Source organism: Oncorhynchus masou, chromosome 25 (genome assembly GCF_036934945.1).
Source record: "Oncorhynchus masou masou isolate Uvic2021 chromosome 25, UVic_Omas_1.1, whole genome shotgun sequence".
In the NCBI taxonomy this organism is placed as follows: domain Eukaryota; kingdom Metazoa; phylum Chordata; class Actinopteri; order Salmoniformes; family Salmonidae; genus Oncorhynchus; species Oncorhynchus masou.
Genome location: NC_088236.1, coordinates 38267543 through 38289234, shown reverse-complemented (window position 1 = coordinate 38289234; position 21692 = coordinate 38267543). Strand labels below are relative to the sequence as shown.

At 42.9% G+C, this 21692-nt stretch overlaps 1 protein-coding gene across 1 annotated transcript; it reads left to right on the top strand.

Moving 5' to 3' along the window:
- The first annotated feature begins 192 nt into the window (after positions 1–192).
- gldc (glycine dehydrogenase (decarboxylating)) lies at positions 193–21069 on the top strand. Its single transcript, XM_064937648.1, has 25 exons — positions 193–614; positions 791–869; positions 4686–4821; positions 5267–5431; positions 5612–5689; positions 5792–5939; positions 10580–10776; positions 10986–11082; positions 11830–11935; positions 12157–12296; positions 12724–12804; positions 12965–13062; positions 13412–13496; positions 13642–13683; positions 14169–14311; positions 14608–14683; positions 16081–16206; positions 16456–16605; positions 18255–18367; positions 18669–18810; positions 19016–19127; positions 19233–19328; positions 19605–19777; positions 20264–20344; positions 20518–21069. Exons 1-25 carry the CDS (start codon positions 327–329, stop codon positions 20656–20658), a joined length of 3093 nt encoding a protein of 1030 aa, XP_064793720.1. The 5' UTR covers positions 193–326; the 3' UTR covers positions 20659–21069.
- The last annotated feature ends 623 nt before the right edge of the window (positions 21070–21692 follow it).

Genomic DNA, 21692 nt, shown 5'->3' with positions numbered 1-21692 from the left:
AAACGGGGTGGCTCTCCCATAGGCACCAATGCATTGGCAACTGGGTCTTGTTGGCTTTCATTGACTGTATATAAACCTGATGTCTCGCTTCCGTATCTGGGCTCAGTGCAGCCTGGCATATTCAGCGACCGTTCTCTTAGCGATTGGTTAGTTCTTGTGGAATGGGCAGGCGTATAAATTAAACAGTTTCAAGTAGTTTGCAGATACTTTGGGAGAAAGCAGAGCAGTGTCTAAGGGATTCAATTGAGGTCGGCCGCTTGGAAGATTTATTTAATCTCTCTCTCTCTATATATATTTTTTTACATTATCGTTTTAGTGAGTTAAAAATGCAAAGCTGTGCAAAGTCATGGGGGATCCTATTCGCCAAGTCTGTGAATCCCCATGCACCTTGCAGACACATTCATGGTAAAAGCCGTATATTTGGGAAACAACAGAATAGAATCCAGACACTTAATAATGCTTGTATAACTGTACGGGGTCTACGGACTTCTGCGGTCTATGCTGCTTCTAGACAGATAGACAGAATACTGCCGAGACACGATGATTTTGCAGAGAGGCACATTGGCCCAGGTGAAAGGGACAAAAGGGAGATGCTGGATGTGCTTGGACTTGAGGTAAGTTTGAAATACATTTTGGATAAAGAGATAAATTATAGGACGAAAAGTAAGCTAATGTGTCGGTCCAATGCTTGGAAGGAACTCTTGCATGTTTCTTATCATATACCGTGAACTTGCAACTATTTATACAAGTTCAGTTGGTTTTGACTTGTATCGCATTTATTGCTTTTCAGTCGATCGCCCAGTTGATAGAAGATACAGTTCCAGAATCCATCCGTATTCAAAGAAGTATGAAAATGGATGATCCTCTCTGTAAGTGTTTCTTCTTTCCAACATCTTTGACAGCACGTGTTATTGTTGATGTTTGTCTTCTCGATAGATATATTGCCTCGTCAATGTTATAAAATGCTGAATTTGCTAGCCGGTGATTTTTCTTTACAAGTGTGTTATAATGTATTTCTGTTGATATCCCTGACAAATTCATCGTGAATTGATTGATTAATAAATCATCTTGCATATGTCACTTTTTATGTTTTGTCAATATATTTTACTGATCTCTGAATTGTATTCTACAATGGGTGTAAATCAAGCCAAACGAGTGGCTGAAATGTAGATTGCACTCCTTTTGTGTGCCATTGGGTGAAGCGCTCTTCACCCTTAAGTCTTCCTTTGAACATATTTGGAGTTGTTTTTGCGAAACTCAATGACCAGCACCAATCTCCAGTTGGGGAGCCGATGCTAATAGGATGGCAATTGGAGTGTAAAGTTCAGCCTTGAGCTCCTGTCCCAACTCCAGTTCAATCTGGTTATAACATTACATCACAGTTGAATGAAATGTACAAAGGAACTTCATGAGATTCCTTGATGGGTTAGGCATTTATTTTTCTTACTTGAATACATATTTTTCACATTTAATAATATACTGATTTCAGTTGATTGAGCGAATAGTGAGACCTTTTGAAACGTGTTTCTATCAATAATGGTTTGTCTACAACAGACCTACATCTACGAGGTGTATTTCATTAGCAAACCCATGCTGCATAATTCCATTAGAGACAGACATATCAGATCACTTGCTAGAGATTTACAAGGCTACATACACATACTATTCTGGACAAGTGCAGTACATTGTATTACTACTTTACCTTGTTTTGTATAATAAATTACATTTATTTAAACAATAGTTCTGAAGCAACTGACAATATGGCCATAATACAATGAATTAAACATAAGTCAATTAAACAGACAAGCATTGCATGCAAAGTAAATAAACACAATAGTATTGCTTAAGACAATTATTTGTAATAACATAGATGCATATTTTTTGCCAATATTTTCACTACTGTACATTGATGCTCTAATGCACTCTTTCCATTTGATAGTGATCCATAACCTATGTCATACAAACTACTGCATTGTTTTCAGAGGTCAATAGTGAAACTGGCTCAGCTGTCAAAATTCCTAGTATTATTGTTACGTAATTTTCTATTTTACATTAGATACATTAGTCATTGTTTTCAATATCCTGATACACTATATATTATATACAAACGTGTGTGAACACCCCGTCAAATGAGGGGATTGGGCTATTTCAGCCATACCCGTTGCTGACAGGTTTATAAGAGAGCACACAGCCATGCAATCTCCACAGTTAAACATTGTCAGTAGAATGGCCTTACTGAAGAGCTCAGTGACTTTCAACGTTGCACCGTCATAGGATGCCACCTTTCCAACAAGTCAAATTTCTGCCCTGCTAGAGCTGCCCCGGTCAACTGTAAGTGATGTTATTGTGAAGTGGAACATCTGGAAGCAACAACGGCTCAGCCGCGAAGTGGTAGGCCTCACAAGCTCACAGAACGGGACCGCCGAGTGCTGAAGCGCGTTGCAAAACTTACTACTGAGTTCCAAACTGACTCTGGAAGCAATGTCAGCGTAATAACTTCGTGGGGAGCATCACATGACATGGGTTTCCATGGCCGAGCAGCCCCACAAAAGCCTAAGATCACCATGCGCAATGCCAAATGTTGGCTGGAGGGGTGTAAAGCTCAACGCCATTGGACACTGGAGTAGTGGAAATGCGTTCTGGCAGTCAGACAGAAGTTCATCTGGCAGTCAGACAGACGAAGCTGGGTTTGGCGGATGCCAAGAGAACGCTACCTGCCCTAATGCATTGTGCCGATTGTAAAGTTTGGTGGAGGAGGAATAATGGTCAGGGGCTGTTTTTTTTCATGATTCGGGATAGGCCCTTTAGTTCCAGTGAAGGGAAATCTTAATGCTACAGTATTCAATGACACTCTAGACTATTCTGTGCTTCCGATTTTGTGGCAACTGTTTTAGGAAGGCCCTTTCCTTTTTCAGCATGACAATGCCACCATGCACAAAGTGAGGTCCACAAAGAAATGGTTTGTCGAGATCGGTGTGGAAGAACCTGACTGGCCTGCACAGAGCCCTGACCTCAACCCCGTCAAACACCTTTGGCATGAATTGGAACGTCGACTACGAGCCAGGCCTAATCGCCCAACATCAGTGCCCAACCTCACTAATGCACTTGTGGGTGAATGGAAGCAAGAGCCCACAGCAATGTTCCAACACTGAGTGGAAAGCCTTCTCAGGAGAGTAGAGGCTGTTACAGCAGCAAAGAGGGGACCAACTCTATATTAATGCCCATGATTTTGCAGTGAGATGTTCGACGAGCAGGTGTCCACATACTTTTGGTCATGTAGTATATTTCAGAAGTGCTCAACTTGGGGGAGAGGAATACGTCCTTCAATTGGTAATGAAGACTTTGCCTAGTGTACTCTGAAATAACACTGTACTACTAGTCACATGTTAGAACAGAACACAGTATCTGCCACTTGCTATTTGCAGAATGGTTGACTGAATATCGCTTGGACCTTATTCTAGGTTGGGTAATAAGGTCCGTGGATCGGGGGGTTTAATACCACTTTCTGTCACTCCTTTCTGTCGCGTTCCGTTATGTAGCAAGCCATGCATGAAGGAACAAACTGATGGCCATACTGGTTTTTGCTTGTTCAGGTTGGAGGAGATTGGTTTGCAAAGCCAGGAAGGGATTCTCTCCTCAACAATGGTTCTGAATCAGGCTTTTCTGTTGCTTTGAGGATCTTTGCGACCATAGTGAAACTCCCCTTTGATGAAATGTGCAAATCCACAGTACGGCCCCCCACACTAAACCACTGGCCTCTACTACTAATGATGCTTCCACTTGTTTTGTTATTAATGTTAGATATTTCCAAACACCATCTTGTGCTGCTGTGTCCTAAAGTATCACATTTTTAAATGCAGGATGGATTTACAGTAAAATGTCTTGTGCCACCTAAATTCAAACCACAAATGTTCACATCTTTGTATGGTGTATAACAGGAGAAGTGCTCATCCTGAATATGAGTGTAGTTTGGGCACTCGGTTCAGAAGGGTCGTGTTGTCCATTCTTTACTGAGGGAGTTGCTAAGCAGCAATGGAATGCCTGAGGAATTCCAGTGTCTCTGTGTGTATTGGCTGATCTCTGCCACAGCACTGAGGAATTAGGCTAGATAACTAGCCATCGGGAAAGGGACCATATGTTGCACATAATTGTCCCCGCCAATGCATAGAAATATGATGACCAAATGGAAATGCATTCGACATGTACCAAAATGTTGTGTACAGTTCACACACTAACATGACACGCAGAGATGGATTACTCATCCATGGATTACTCATTACAGAGGTGGATTACTCATCCAATCACATAAAGCTGTTTAGTTTAAATTCCTATCCACTCCATTTTGAAAGCAAATCTGATGCTATATGATGTCACTGCCCATTTTGTTTTGGTGGGTTGTTCAGAAAATGGATGTGTAAAATAATTTTTAAATTGGCTTCATGCAAGCCTCATCCCCATCCTGACTGAGTCAGGATGATCCGGAATCATAATGCAGATACCTGCCTAGATGGGAGAGAAGATGCCATCAATCTTGTGCTGTTTTGCAGTTGAAATGAAGATACATTTTTATTCATTTAAATCAAACCAATAAGGAAACATACACATCAGAAATTCCTTTTTATTGAAATGCATTTTTTTTTTGTCTCAAATGCATGTGATATCAATTGTGATGGCTATTTCTCCAGGCGAGAATGAAGTCTTGGAGCGTCTCCAAAAGATTGCATCAAAGAACAAGGTGTGGAGGTCTTACATCGGAATGGGCTACTACAACTGCTCCGTGCCTCCAGTTATACAAAGAAACCTTCTAGAGAATTCGGGATGGTATGGGCCACTTTGACACACACACAGAGTGATATGTTTGTCTTGCAGCCATGTTGTCCCCATTTAGTAGGGCATTCTATATGTGATTGTGTACTCAAGGTGTGTATATGTATGGGCTTCTGTTAGTCATTAAAACACTAATTGCTACGTTGCAGAAGAACTTGCCCCTAATCAGAAATCTTGTGACTTGATGCTCAAGTTTCCAGTTTAGGTTTGCACTGGATTAAATTACATGCTCACATGTGGAATCTTGTGATCCATATTTGTTCAACTTAAAACGAGACAACACTCTCAATCATAACACTTTATTTTACATTTTACAAATGCATTCTCTCTTTATCTTCGTAAACTTCCACTCACGTCAGCCTAGTGTCTTGATTCCTTGACAACCAGCTTGTTTTTCTGTGTATCTTTTAATGATTTCTCTGTATCCTCTTCTCGTCAGGGTGACTCAGTACACCCCCTATCAGCCCGAGGTGGCTCAAGGTCGCCTGGAGAGTCTGCTCAACTACCAGACCATGATCTGTGACATCACGGGCATGGCTGTAGCCAACGCCTCCCTGCTGGACGAGGCAACAGCTGCCGCCGAGGCCATGCAACTCTGCCACAGGTAAGGCGAGAATAAACACAAGTGAGAGATAGTGGTTGACCATTAAAGGATAGTTAATTTAGTAAAGTTCATGTATAGGGTCTAGTTGTAGTCTATAAATTGGGCCCAGGCCACTTAGTCAGGAAAAACTCCTGGTCCTACAGGTGTGTTCATCATTTTATTGTTACATGCTCCCTACAGACAGAACAAGAGAAGGATGTTCTACATTGACCCACGTTGCCATCCTCAGACGGTCGCTGTAGTGCAAACAAGAGCCAAGTATGGGCATCCTTTCAATACTTCAGGAACAAGGTTAGAACTGTGTACCAAAAGCAGCATCCTCACTATTGGGTGCTCTGCTCTGTGATTGTTGACTAACAGCTACATCGGGGTGAAGACAGTGCTGAAGCTGCCTCATGAGATGGACTTCAGTGGGAAGGATGTGAGCGGGGTGCTGTTCCAGTACCCAGACACCGACGGCAGAGTGGAGGACTTAACCGCGCTGGTGGACCGTGCTCACAAGGGAGGGGTAAGAGAGCCACCACGTCTCACGTTATTGTTAGTAATGGTTTATTAACCTAGGATGATATGGGGTGGCAGGTAGCCTAGTGGTTAGAGCGTTGGACTAATAACCGAACGGTTGCAAGATCAAATCCCTGAGCAGACAAGGTTAAAATCTGTCGTTCTACCCCTGAACAAAGCAGTTAACCCACTGTTCCTAAGCCGTCATTGAAAATAAGAATTTGTTCTGACTTGCCTACTTAAATAAAGGTAAAATAAAATACATCTTCAAGTAAATTGGGGTGAGGGTTTGGTAGACTTATTTGGATTTGTCGCTCCTGGTTTGGAAGGAAAGGATTCCTTCTTGCTACGCCACATAGCTTGCCCCGGCCTGCTAACTGCTAGCTTGCCTGCCTGGTCTGTAACTGCTAGCCCCTGCTTACTGCTTGCTTGCTAAGCCGGCCTGCAGTTAACCCACTGTTCCTAGGCCGTCATTGAAAATAAGAATTGGTTTTTTAACTGACTTGCCTAGTAAAATAAAGGTAAAATAAAAAATGTTAAAAATGTAAAAAATTAAAAAACTGCTAGCTTGCCCCGGCCTACTAACTGTTAGCTTGTTAGCATCGGCCTGCTAACTGTCTGAATCGCCGTGTCTCCAGTCAGCCCAACCACTCACTGGACCCATATGTTCACTTGGCTGCGCATGCCTCTCTCTAATATCAATATGCCTCGTCCATTACTGTCCTGGTTAGTGATTACGGTCTTATTTCACTGTAGAGCCTCTAGCCCTGCTCAATATGCCTGAACCAACCATGTTGTTCCACCTCCTACATATGCGATGACATCACCTGGTTTAAACATCTCTAGAGACTATATCTCTCTCATCATTACTCAATGCCTAGGTTTACCTCCAATGTACTCACATCCTACCTTACCTTTGTCTGTACACTATGCCTTGAATCTATGCTATCGTGCCCAGAAACTTGCTCCTTTTACTCTCTGTTCCGAACGTGCTAGACGGCCAGTTCGTATAGCCTTTAGCCGTACCCTTATCCTACTTCTCCTCTTTTCCTCTGGTGATGTGGAGGTTAATCCAGGTCCTGCAGTGCCTAGCTCCACTCCCCAGGTGCTCTCATTTGTTGACTTCTGTAACCGTAAAAGCCTTGGTTTCATGCATGTTAACATTAGAAGCCTACTCCCTACGTTTGTTTTACTCACTGCATTAGCACACTCTGCCAGCCCAGATGTCTTAGCCATGTCTGAATCCTGGCTTAGGAAAACCACCAAAAACCCTGAAATCTCCATCGCTAACTATAACGTTTTCCACCAAGATAGAATTGCCAAAGGGGGCGGTGTTGCAATCTACTGCAAAGATATTAATACAGAACTCTGCAGGATATCTAAGTCTGTACCCAAACAATTTGAGCTTCTATTTCTAAAAATTCACCTTTCCAGAAACAAGTCTCTCACTGTTGCCGCTTGCTATAGATCTCCCTCTGCCCCCAGCTGTGCCCTCGATACCATATGTGAATTGATTGCACCCCATCTATCTTCTGAGCTCGTGCAACTAGGTGACCTAAACTGGGACATGCTTAACACCCCGGCCATCCTACAATCTAAGCTTGATGCCCTCAATCTCACACAAATGATCAATGAACCTACCAGGTACAACCCCAAATCAGTAAACACGGGCACCCTCATAGATGTCATCCTAACTAACTCGCCCTCCAAATACACCTCTGCTGTTTTCAATCAAGATCTCAGCGATCATTGTCTCATTGCCTGCATCCGTAATGGGTCTGCGACCAAACGACCACCCCTCATCACTGTCAAATGCTCCCTGAAACACTTCTGCGAGCAGGCCTTTCTAATCGACCTGGCCGGGGTATCCTGGAATGACATTGACCTCATCCCGTCAGTAGATGATGCCTGGCTATTCTTTAAAAGTGCCTTCCTCACCATCTTAAATAAGCATGCCCCTCTCAAAAATGTAGAACTAGGAATAGATATAGTCCTTGGTTCACTCCAGACCTGTCTGCCCTTGACCAGCACAAAAATATCCTGTGGCGTTCTGCATTAGCATCGAATAGCCCCCGTGATATGCAACTTTTCAGGGAAGTTAGGAACAAATATACACAGGCAGTTAGAAATGCTAAGGCTAGCTTTTTCAAACAGAAATTTGCACCCTGTAGTACTAACTCAAAAAAGTTCTGGGACACTGTAAAGTCCATGGAGAATAAGAGCACCTCCTCCCAGCTGCCGAGGCTAGGAAACACTGTCACCATCGATAAATCCACTATAATTGAGAATTTCAATAAGCATTTCTCTACGGCTGGCCATGCTTTCCACATGGCTACCCCTATCAACTGCCCGGCACCCTCCACAGCAACCCGCCAAAGCCCCCACCATTTCTCCTTTAACCAAATCCAGATAGCTGATGTTCTGAAAGAACTGCAAAATCTGGACCCCTACAAATCAGCCGGGCTAGACAATCTGGAGCGTCTCTTTCTAAAATTATCTGCCGAAATTGTTGCAACTCCTATTACTAGCCTGTTCAAACTCTCTTTTGTATCTTCTGAGATTCCCAAAGATTGGAAATCTGCCGCGGTCATCCCCCTCTTCAAAGTTGGTGACACTCCAGACCCAAACTGCTACAGACCTATATCTATCCTACCCTAAGGTCTTCGAAAGCCAAGTTAACAAACAGATTACTGACCATTTTTGAATCCCACCATACCTTCTCCGCTATGCAATCTGGTTTCAGAGCTGGTCATGGGTGCACTTCAGCCACGCTCAAGGTTCTAAACGACATCATAACCGCCATCGTCAAGAGACATTACTGTGCAGCCGTATTCATCGACCTGGCCAAGGCTTTCGACTCTGTCAATCACAACATTCTTATTGGCAGACTCAACAGCCTTGGTTTCTCAAATGATCGCCTCGCCTGGTTTACCAACTACTTTGCTGATAGAGTTCAGTGTGTCAAATCGGAGGGCCTGTTGTCCGTACCTCTGACAGTCTCTGGGTGTGCCACAGGGTTCAATTCTCGGGCCGACTCTCTTTTCTGTATACATCAATGATGCTGCTCTTGCTGCTGGTGATTCTCTGATCCACCTCTACGCAGACGACACCATTCTGTATACTTCTGGCCCCTCTTTGGACACTGTTAACTAACCTCCAGACGAGCTTCAATGCCATACAACTCTCCTCCCGTGGCCTCCAACTGCTCTTAAACGCAAGCAAAGCTAAATGCATGCTATTCAATCGATCACTGCCCGCAACTGCTCGCCCGTCCAGCATCACTACTCTGGACAGCTCTGACTTAGAATACGTGGACAACTACAAATACCTGGTTGTCTGGTTAGACTGTAAACTCTCCTTCCAGACTCACATTAAGCATCTCCAATCCAAAATTAAATCTAGAATCAACTTCCTATATCGCAACAAAGCATCCTTCACTCATGCTGCCAAACATACCCTCGTAAAACTGACCATCCTACCGATCCTCGACTTTGGTGATGTCATCTATAAAATAGCCTCCAGCAAACTGCCTCAACAAACAAACTGGATGCAGTCTATCACAGTGCCATCTGTTTTGTCACCAAAGCCCCATACACTACCCACCATTGCGACCTGTACGCTCTCGTTGGTTGTCCCTCGCTTCATACTCGTCGCCAAACCCACTGGCTACAGGTTATCTACAAGTCTCTGCTCGGTAAAGCCCCGCCTTATCTCAGCTCACTGGTCACCATAGCAGCACCCACTCGTAGCACGTGCTCCAGCAGGTATATCTCACTGGTCACCCCCAAAGCCAATTCCTCCTTTGGTAGTCTTTCCTTCCAGTTCTCTGCTGCTCATGACTGGAACAAATTGCAAAAATCTCTGAAACTGGAGACTCACATCTCCCTCACTAGCTTTAAGCACCAGCTGTCAGAGCAGCTCACAGATCACTGCACCTGTACATAGCCCATCTATCTACCTACCTCATCCCCATACTGGTATTTATTTATTTAATTTGCTCCTTTGCACCCCAGTATCTCTACTTGCACGTTCATCTTCTGCCGATCTACCATTCCAGTATTTAATTGCTATATTGTAATTACTTCGCCACCATGGCCTATTTATTTCCTTAACTTACCTAATTTGCACTCACTGTATATAGACTTTTTGTTGTCTTTTGTTCTACTGTATTATTGACTGTATGTTTTGTTTATTCTATGTGTAACTCTGTGTTGTTGTATGTGTCGAATTGCTACGCTTTATCTTGGCCAGGTCGCAGTTGCAAATGAGAACTTGTTCTCAACTAGCTTACCTGGTTAAATAAAGGTGATTTTTTTTTATATATATATATTCACAGTGATTCCTTTTGATGCAGATCTTTGGTTGAACAGTGGGCACGGGGAAAGTGTAGGATGTGGTGACTCCAGTGTGGTACCTAAGTGCTGTGTATTTATTTAGATTTTTTTGATTTTACCTTTATTTAACTAGGCAAGTCAGTTAAGAACAAATTCTTATGTTCAATGACGGCCTAGGAACAGTGGGTTCAGGGGCAGAACGACAGATTTGTACCTTGTCAGCTCAGGATTTGAACTTGCAACTTTCCGGTTACAAGTCCACCGCTCTAACCACTAGGCTACCCTGCTGCCTCACTGTCTCTCATCCCTGTAGGCTCTGGCTTGCTGTGCCACTGACCTGCTGGCCCTGTGTGTGCTACGCCCCCCTGGAGAATTTGGGGTGGACATTGCCCTGGGCAGCTCCCAGAGGTTCGGGGTACCTCTCTGCTATGGTGGTCCCCACGCTGCCTTCTTCTCTGTCAAAGAAAACCTGGTCAGGATGATGCCTGGCAGGATGGTGGGAGTGACAAGGTGAGAGCCCTTGAGATTCACATTGGTCCTGTTCAGAATGGAAGTCAGATCTCTTGAAGTTGTTAAATTTTGGGCAATATAAGCAGCATATTGAGATTTACTTTATATCATACTTGCTCATAGTCTAAAAGACTGAAGTATGTGGAACACATACATGAAGACAATATCTTGATTTACATTTGTTTTAAATGTCCCTTTTTCACCTGCAGGGATGCCGCTGGTAAGGAGGTGTACCGCCTGGCCCTGCAGACCAGAGAGCAGCACATCCGCAGAGACAAGGCCACAAGTAACATCTGCACTGCGCAGGTACTGTACACCCGACACACTGAGCCTCCATCCAATATTGACACACTGAGCCTCCATCCAATATTGACACACTGAGCCTCCATCCAAGATTGACACACTGAGCCTACATCCAATATTGACTGTTGGAATCGGCTAAACTTTGAACATTGAAATATGAAATAAATGATAGAGAAGAAGCCTTGAGTAGAAAGAGAGAATGGGGCTGGGTTTTATGTCAGAAGTTCTCTGTAGGAAGAGAGATAGCTTCAGAATGTGTTGGGTGGAAGGGAGGAAAGCAACGTGTTGAGATAGAGATGACAGATGCACATCTGTGGATTAGGTGAAGGAGGGGTTGAGGTCAGTAGGTGAGGACAGAGTCCCTTAAGGGAGTAATAAGGGTTTGGTATTCTGTTACCCTTTTCCTGTTGAACCATAAAATGTAAGGATTGGAGAGAAGGAGGAGTTTCTTAAGTGGGATGTATATAACTGATGGTGAGAAATGTTTTGCTGTCTGAATTACAGCTGTACAGATCCTTTGGGAAGAATTAAACTTGGTTAAAGCTTCTCTAGTGTCTGTGAGTTACTTACTCTGAAAAATTAGAACCTAACATGACACACTGAGCCTCCATCCAATACCGACACACTTTGCCCCAGAGCAGTTTTTTTGTGTAAATTTAAAATAAACTAGGTGTAGTGGTTGTCTGCGTTTTTCTAAGTATATTTTTAAAGAACTTTCTCTCACCTTCAAACTGTATATGTCTCTTTCAGGCTCTGCTGGCCAACATGGCAGCCATGTTTGGAGTGTATCATGGACCCCAGGGCTTAAAGCACATTGCTGAGAGGACACATAATGCTGCACTGATCCTGGCTGAGGGTATGTCCTCCAACACTCTCACTGCACATGTGCATTGCTTTATTATCTGCCAACTCTTCTTCTCTTACATCACAACACTTAGGGCTTATGTCAATCAACCGTGACCTAATTCAATCACAAGCGTGTATTGAGAAAGAAATAGTAACATTGCTTTTCTTTAGATAAATTATGAATGATACTGGGTTTTTAGAAATGCCTTTCTCTCCCTCCCTTTGTATCAGGTCTGAAGCGGGCCGGACACAGGCTGCACAGTGAGATGTTCTTTGACACACTGAAGGTTGGCTGCAGTGTGGCAGCCAAGGACATTCTGGCGAGGGCTGTCCAGAGAGAGATCAACCTGCGTGTTTATGGCGAGGGAGTGGTGAGTAGTACCAGATACGTTTTAGGAACAGATTACATACGCGTCCATCCAGTGTTCCTACTGTAAGCAGGGCAACAAAGGTACAACAAAACACATCACACTACAGTCCATGCTCCCATGTGCTTTATTGACAATGTTTGACCCTTAGAATACGTTGTCAAATCATTTTGTAAATGAAGCATAGATACTCTTACGTTGAGTCCCCCCAAATAGATAAAACCAGGGGCTAGTTCCGGATGGTGAAGTGTTACAGAACGTTCAGATAGAAATGTAATTGTAGAGTCATTTGAGCTCTACTCATTAAATATCTATCTGCAGCATTGTAGAATTAGAACCCCTGTGAATAAGCCACGTGTGGCCATGTTCATTTATGCTTTACATACACACACATTTATTTCACTCTGAAATGATTACTGTGTTTCCCTAGTTAGGTGTGTCTCTGGATGAGACGGTGAAAGAGAGGGACTTGGACGATCTGCTCTGGGTCTTTGGATGTGAATCCTCAGCGGTACGTTTTGATTTCAATATTCCATATAGGAGTATGCATGAACTCTGCGTTGACCCGATTGCTATCTTGAGAGTGAGTGCAAAAGATGCATCTTGAAGCCATGGGACAAACACTGATTTCAGCTATCCCATATATAATTCCATTAAATCTCAATTGACAGGAGCTCATTGCTGAAAAGATGGGTGAAAGGGTGAAAGGCATTTTGGGTAGTCCTTTCAAGAGGACCAGCAAGTACCTCACCCACGCAGTCTTCAACAGGTTGGTCTGTTTGTAACGAACTCAAATTCCAGTACTGGCCTGGGCGTGATGAGGATGACGCTTGATATGCCATAATTGTTATTATAACTTGTGTTCTCAGCGACAATAGTATTATCAGTATGATACCAGAATGGTGAGAGACATTAGCTGACCTTCCATATTGATTAGTTCTTTCTGTTGTCCCAAATTGCACTTGATGTCTGATAGAATCATTCCTTACACTGGTAACATAAGGTTGTTTACACATGTACTGTAAGTGATAATACAACGTTTTAGAAGTGAAATAACATATTAGGCCTAAAACGTGTCTTATAATCTTAATTCACTCTGATTCTTCGTCCCCGTGCAGTTACCACTCCGAGACCAACATTGTGCGCTACATGAAACGCCTGGAGAACAAGGACATCTCTCTGGTTCACAGCATGATCCCACTGGTTAGTCTCATGGGAAAGCAAATAAGACATGTTTTAGACATGGTGCTGTTCACATGATTTGAATACTACACAAAAAAACTACAAACCACTGTAAAGATTAGTGGGCTATCACCATTTTTAATATCCATTTTGTTTTCCATGTCAGGGTTCCTGTACAATGAAGCTGAACAGTTCTTCAGAGCTCATGGTGAGTTAATTAGTTAACAGGTTAACAGGTCAATTTGAATTAAAGGCAGTCAATTCAGGACATAAACTGAAATTCCAGTTCAATAATTTAAAAAAGGACATGTATTTTCAATGATTTCTCAATAAACTTAAAAGTAAAAGCTATTTATTTAAAAAGTTTTTTCTCCTTCATTTTAAAATCCAATCAGTTCCTGAATTGACTTTTTCAATTTGAATTGAACCCAACCCTGGTTAATATCTCTCCTTGGACAAAACATTAATACACCTCCCTAGTATTGAGTGGGAAAAAAATCCTTCTTTAACCTCTCCTCCCCTTCATCTACACTGACTGAATTGGATTTAACAGGTGACATCAATAAGGGATCATAGCTTTCATGTTTTGTACACTCAGTGTATGTCCCCTTTTTACCCTGATTACTGCAGTCCTTTTTTTATGGTGGTGTTCTGACTATTTCTCACATTGTTCCCTCTTTCCAACTGTTTTAGCCCATCACCTGGAATGAGTTTGCCAACCTTCACCCCTTTTGTCCCCTGGACCAGGCTGAGGGTTACCAGCAGCTCTTCAGGCAGCTGGAGAAGGACCTCTGTGAGGTGACTGGCTATGACAAGATCTCCTTCCAACCCAACAGGTACCCCACTGTCAAAGGATCCTTGGATTTAGTTCAGGTCATTTTACTTGATCATTTAACTATCAAAGCTAGCTTTGTGGCTGATATCTCTATGGTTCCAAGCACCCCCCCCCCCACACACACTTATTCAGTATTATCTGGGCTGATGTATAGCAATGATGTATAGATGTAAAGCCCATTGACCAACCTTAGAACTTGGCACGTTTGATGATTATGCTGAGACAGGACTTCACTGGGAGCATGTTTCTGAACATGTGGCTGGTACATTAACAAACCGAATGCCCTGGTCTTTTTAGTGGTGCTCAGGGAGAATACGCTGGTCTCGCTGCTATCAAAGCCTACCTGAACTCTAAAGGAGATGCCCATAGAACGGTAAGTATTGTTCTAATGAAACGAAACACACTCATTTTTGCTAGCACACGTACTAGGCAAGGCAGAGTCATGCAGTATGGGAAAGGGGGATACCTAGTCAGTTGTACAACTGAAATGTGTCTTCCGCATTTAACCCAACCCCCCCCCGAATCCGAGAGGTGCAGGGGGCTGCCACAATCGACATCCACATCTTCTGCGCCCGGGGAACAGTGGGTTAACTGCCTTGCTCAGTGGCAGAACGACCTTGTCAGCTTTCGGTTACTGGCTCAATGCTCTAACCTCTAGGCTAGTATGTCCACCCTTTGTTAATTGTTAATGAAATAAAATGTAGATTATAAAATTACAGTATTATTTTTGGGAGTATATTGTCAGAAATGTGGGGGTGTATGTACTATAAATGATAACCCTAATAAATGTTCAGCCTGAATGTTTGCTGTAGGCAGCCTGTAATAAGCGTGTCACATGGTATTGCACATGGGACACTTAGACCTGCCTACAATCATTTGTTTATCAGCGCATGTAAAGCCACCAAGAGACTTGTTTTAGGTACAGACCGCTTATAGGTGTGATGATGGCAAAGATAATCATCCACTCGTTTGCCGACAGACATTGTATTGGAAAAGCCTTCTGAAGAATATTGCGTTTTGGATACTTAAACAGGAACTGTTTGAAAGTCCTCAAGTAGACTAGCAGTTAAGAGAGTTGAGCCAGTAACTGAAAGGTTGCTGGTTCGAATCCCTGAGAGTGACTAGGTGGAAAATCTGCCGATGTGCCCTTGAGCAAGGTACTTACCCCTAATTGCTTCTGTAAATCGCTCTGGATAAGATCGTCTGCTAAATTACTCAAATGTAAATCTAAGTATCACAACTGTGACTGCGTGTTCAAGTAGAGTTCCCGTTTTGTAATTTGACATTTGTCTCAAGAGCTCTCAGCACTATCAGAAATAACAACTCCCTTATAAGCACATCTTAGATAGTGGTGTGAGCTTTTCAAACAGTCAATGTCCACAGTTGTGCAAATAAAGGACAGAAAACCCAACACTACCCGGAGGTTACTTGATTTCAAGATCCCATATTTGGTGATTTTAAGACTTTGGGATCAGCAAGTCATGGGCAAAACTGATTGAGCGCGGCTGTTTTTCCCGTCAGGGGGAATGTAAATGTTACCCAACAAACACACAGGTATTCGTGTCCCTGTGACATGGTTGAAAATGTATAAATAAGTTGCCTAATAAGGGATAAAATCAGCTGATTACCTATTTTGCATTGGTCACGGAGATTTGCACAAAGAAATGTTAGGACTGTTAGGACTGGTTGACTTACTTAGGCCTAGTTGGATCTCTTTTACTTTGTGATGTTCTGATTGTAACTGTCTTTGATGTTTTCTATTTTGCTCAGGTTTGTCTGATCCCCAAGTCAGCCCATGGTACCAACCCAGCCAGTGCCCAGATGGCTGGCATGAAGGTGCAGGTGGTGGAGGTGGACAAGGATGGCAACATTGACATGGCAAACCTCAAGGCACTGGTAATAGCTGGTTGGAGTGATTCTGATAATAAGCTCGCTGTTACAGAAGAGCCTTTCAATATAACCAATGATCTTGAGTATCCCCTCAAATGCTTTTAAATCTAGGCACAAAGAATAATTGAGAAACATGGTGGCCAGAGAGTCGGTGGTCACTATCTACCGGTCGTGTAACCAGCAGTGAATTAGCCCCCTTAAAGTGGCCTCTCACATTGCAGAGTCACACGGACTAACCCATTATTCCTCACTTAGGTGGACAAACACAAGGCTAACCTGGCAGCCATGATGATAACGTACCCCTCCACCTTTGGTGTGTTTGAGGAGAGCATTGATGATGTGTGCAATCTCATCCACCAGAATGGTGGACAGGTCTACCTGGACGGTGCTAATATGAACGCACAGGTGAGAGAAGAGTATATGTTTGTCACCTTGCTGATAAAGTATGTTTTTGTGTGGACATACTGCATAGATACTTTTTTAAGTTTAACAGTGTGTTTATATAAACAATTTTTTATAGTAAAACTTTGACCCTTTTGCCAAAATAATTAAAATAACACATTGGGTTGCTTATCCAGGTGTTAACTGAATCATGGACCCATCAATCACAAGACTATTTTGAATAAATTTTGTGTGTGTGTGTGTGTGTGTGCGCACACACAAGAATGTGGACACCCCTTCAAATGAGTGGATTTGGCTATTTCAGCCACACCCGTTACATACATAAAATCGAGCACGCAGCCATGCAATTTCCATAGACAAACATTGGCAGTAGAATGGACTTACTGAAGAGCTCAGTCACTTTCAACGTGGCACCGCCACCTTTCCAACAAGTCAGTTCGTCAAACTGCTAGAGTTGCCCCGGTCAACTGTAAGTGCTGTTATTGTGAAGTGGAAATGTCTAGTGGCTGGGGCTGTTGTTCATGGTTTGGGCTTAGTTCCAGTGAAGGGAAATCTTAATGCTACAGCATACAATGACATTCTAGACGATTCTGTGCTTCCTACTTTTTGGCAACAGTTTGGGGAAGTTCCTTTTCTGTTTCAGCATGATAATGCCCCCGTGCACAAAGCGAGGTGCATACAGAAATGGTTTGTCGAGATTGGTGTGACCTCAACCCCATCGAACACCTTTGGGATGAATTGGAATGCCGACTGTGAGCCAGGCCTAATCGCCCAACATCAGTCCCCGACCTCACTAATGCTCTTTTGGCTGAATAAAAGTAAGTCCTCAAAGCAATGTTCCAACATCTAGTGGAAGACTTCCCAGAAGAGTGGAGGCTGTTCTAGCAGCAAAGGGGAGACCAACTCCATATTAATGCCCAAGATTTTGAAAAGAGGTGTTCGACGAGCAGTTGTCCACATACCTTTTGACACTACTTTTTGTCATGTAGTGTATATTATTTAGTTATTTATTTGTAGCATTTGAACATAGCATTTTTACAAGGCTCCCAGGGAGTGCATGGGTGTGCTATTCCACAGCGTACAGAGTGACCTTTGACCACAAGTCTGTGAAAAATACAAATTTCTTCAAACCTCTTTGCACCAATAGCCATCGGTCTGAGCACCCCAAAATTCCTTCTTGAGCAGAGGTCAACTTTCTCATTATTTTCCTCCCCTGTCAGCAGTGGCCTCTTGCATAGTCAGTCTACACAGAATCCTAAGGGCAGGGATATTTGGATGTGGAGTGGTGGGGGAAAACCCTCTTTCATATGAATAACGTGTTTCACTAACTCGTGCATTGCAGGCATGGATTCAAATAGTATTTCAAATCATTAAAATACTTAGGCTGTGTTTCATAGAGCTTGCCTGGGGCAACAGAAGCAATGCAATAGTCCCAAACGTGCAAATAAACAAACATTTGGTACTCCAGGCAGGATCAAGTATTTGAGCAATTATATTTGAAAGATTATTTTTAAACTCAAGTCTGATGCATTTTACTCTCCACCAGTACAGTAGCACCTGCTTCTGCAGATAAGAGGAAATGTAATTTTGGAGAATTGCCTTTCTATCACCCTGTAATCTCCTCTCTCTCCTGCCTGCTCTGCTCTCTACAGGTGGGCTTGTGTCGTCCTGGTGACTACGGATCTGACGTGTCTCACTTGAACCTACACAAGACCTTCTGTATCCCCCACGGGGGCGGGGGACCAGGGATGGGACCTATCGGAGTGTAAGTGACCATAACGGGATTGTTTCCATCAAATGCACAGTAATGGACTAAGTACAAAAAACTGAACCTGCCCAAAGGAATATAACTGGCCAAATCCATTATAAATGGGGAGTTCTATCCTGGTCAGGTCACATAATACATGTATGCCATTTGGTAGACACTTTTATCTGAAGTGACTCAGTAATGCGTGCATACATGGTAAGGAAACACTCCTGGCACTATTTTTTTTGTGCAAAACATGACTTAAAAGTGGATCATTAATTACTTTTGATGACTTAATGGAGTTGTGCATGTTTAACAGGAAGGAGCACCTCGCCCCGTTCCTGCCCTGCCACCCAGTGGTCAGCATGTCAGCAGGCAACATGTCCAGCTCCCTGGGCACCATCAGTGCTGCCCCCTGGGGCTCCAGTGCCATTCTGCCCATCTCTTGGGCTTACATCAAGGTCAGTACCTTGATGTAACGATCCTATGGTTCAGTGCCATGAAATGTAAATGGAGATAATGATAGATTTGTTAGAATAGTGATACTTTATTGGTGATACCTAAAGGTCTTTATAGGCAAATGCATGGGAGAAAAACATGCAACTGAAGTGGGGACGTACCAGTTTAGTACATGCCTTGATACCCTTTTTGGATCCTACTGTGTAGATGATGGGAGCCAAGGGACTGGTTCATGCCACAGAGGTGGCTATCCTTAATGCCAATTACATGGCCAAGAGATTAGAGAGCCACTACAAGATCCTCTTCAAAGGCAGGAAAGGTGAGTGGTGTTGGTCCTATTCACCCAAGTATGATGTCCATCAGTAATCGGCCAACACTAGCAAATGTTGATTTTCTTAACACAGATTTTTTGGGGGGTCCACAGGTTTTTGTGCCCACGAGTTTATTTTGGATGTGAGGCCATTCAAGAAGACCGCCAACATTGAAGCCGTGGATGTGGCAAAAAGGCTACAGGATTATGGTGAGCTGGAACATGGATATTCACAACATTGTATTTACGGATAGTTTGGTACTGCTTAAAAGTCAACAGGGTCTATTTCTGTCTCTTTCTGTATATTATGTAAAAGATAATTGCAAATAAATAAATAAATAAATAAATAAATATATATATATATGCAAATGTATTCCACACACAGGACCTGCTTACTTAAGTACATATTTAAAGTAATGTTTTTTACTTTTTTATTTATTTAACTGGACCCTCTCCTCATCCCCCTCTGTGTCTGACCCTGGCCAGGTTTCCATGCACCCACCATGTCGTGGCCCGTGGCAGGAACCCTGATGATCGAGCCCACGGAGTCGGAGGACAAGGCAGAGATGGACCGCTTCTGTGATGCGTTGATGGGAATCAGACAGGAAATAGCAGACATTGAGGAAGGCAGGATGGATGCCCGCATTAACCCACTGAAGGTGCACTGCACTGGCCTGACTCATAGACACAATTTACACTCTGTGTGTATTAAGCCATGCAATCAGCAACATACAATGGTCTATAAACTCATAGTTATTTTCCTCAATTAAATGTGTGTGTGTGTGTGTGTGTGTGTGTGTGTGTGTGTGTGTGTGTGTGTGTGTGTGTGTGTGTGTGTGTGTGTGTGTGTGTGTGTGTGTGTGTGTGTGTGTGTGTGTGTGTGTGTGTGTGTGTGTGTGTGTGTGTGTGTGTGTGTGTGTGTGTGTGTGTGTGTGTGTGTGTGTGTGTGTGTGTGTGTGTGTGTGTGTGTGTGATAGCATCCTATATTTCAACCTAAGTTACAACAACTGATTGTGATAAGACATACCACTCTGGTGTTATAAAAAATGTGTGCTTTATTGATATGACCTAAATGTAGCAAGAGTTGAGGTATGTTGCCAGAGCAACTAAAATAGGTGTTCACTTGGGTCTGTCTGTGTCCACAGATGGCCCCTCACTCCCTGGCGAGCATCACCTCCTCCACCTGGGACAGGCCATACTCCAGGGAGCATGCTGCTTTCCCCCTGGTGAGTCTTCTCTCTGGAAAACATCACTACCAACTCCACTTCCCCAGAGGAAATTATGGCTCTGTTTACAATTTGATTTACCAAAATCGTTAGACACAGATTATTTTACTCTCTGTGTATTAATGTTAACAAATTGGAAGCATGGTAAACTCAAATGTTTCTCAAACTTCCAGCCATTTGTGAGGCCAGAGACCAAGTTCTGGCCATCCATCTCCAGGATCGATGACATATACGGTGACCAGCACCTGGTCTGCACTTGCCCCCCTATGGATGTGTACGAGTCACCGTATGAGGAGAAGAGAGCTTCCTCATGACACTAACGCCTCTGTTATACCAGCCCTCATCATTCATCACACTTCCAAATTCTGAAAGTCCAAGAGTTGTGTATCTTTTTTCTGTATTTCCGTGATGTACCCTTGGTGCCTCAACTCTGTCTCTATTCTATGTTGTACAAATAGTTGCCTTGACTCTCCCTTCACGCTGTTTTATTCTCTAAAGTCCAGGATCGGCCCAAGAAACGTATATCTCAACTTGTGTAGGGTTGTTGTTTATTTGCCATCTGTTTCGTGTATGAATATTTTTAAATGTGTATTTTGACACTTGTTTGCCTAATTACTTATACTAACGTTAGTCTTGATGTTAATACTTTATGGGGATAAAGAAAGTTCATCATCTTTAAATGACCTGTTAGGAAAAATAGTTGTAATAAACATTGATTGTCTGGATCTTTTCTTGTTCAGTTTTGGAAGTAGACTAGACTTCAGTAAAAATCACATTTGAGGTAATACTGCCAGCTAGATGTGACTGTTGGAATATCGGCACTTGTTTTGTCTCCCATGGTTTGCCACATGATTTATTCTGCGGGACACAACACTAATACATTTGGACATTCAGAGGTTTTTATTTAATCACCAAACGACATTATATAATTGGGTGAAAAAGAGTAGGTGACGATTACAGTTCTCGTAACTGTCCTGTGTTCAGTCTTTGATGCTAATTAATTGGGCTTTTAAAGTATTACAGTTCAAAATATGAGCATGAGAACCTAAGGGAAGTTCCTTCATTTAATTAATATGGTTAATCCTATTGGGTGATAATCATTTTGCTTTGCCTCAAATCTAGTTTGTGTGGTTTATGACTGAAAGCACAATCAAAGGAACTGTTGTGGGTGCATGCCTAGTTTAAAGTAATACATACACTTACTGTATGCAAGAAGCTATGGCATTTTTCCATTTCTTAAGACACACGCCCTATTTTTACCTCGTCTGCTTTTCAACTCCCACACGGTGCTAAAGTTTTGGGGATTGACATTAAGGATTTCCCTATTCCCTGGGGCAAGTGAGCAGTC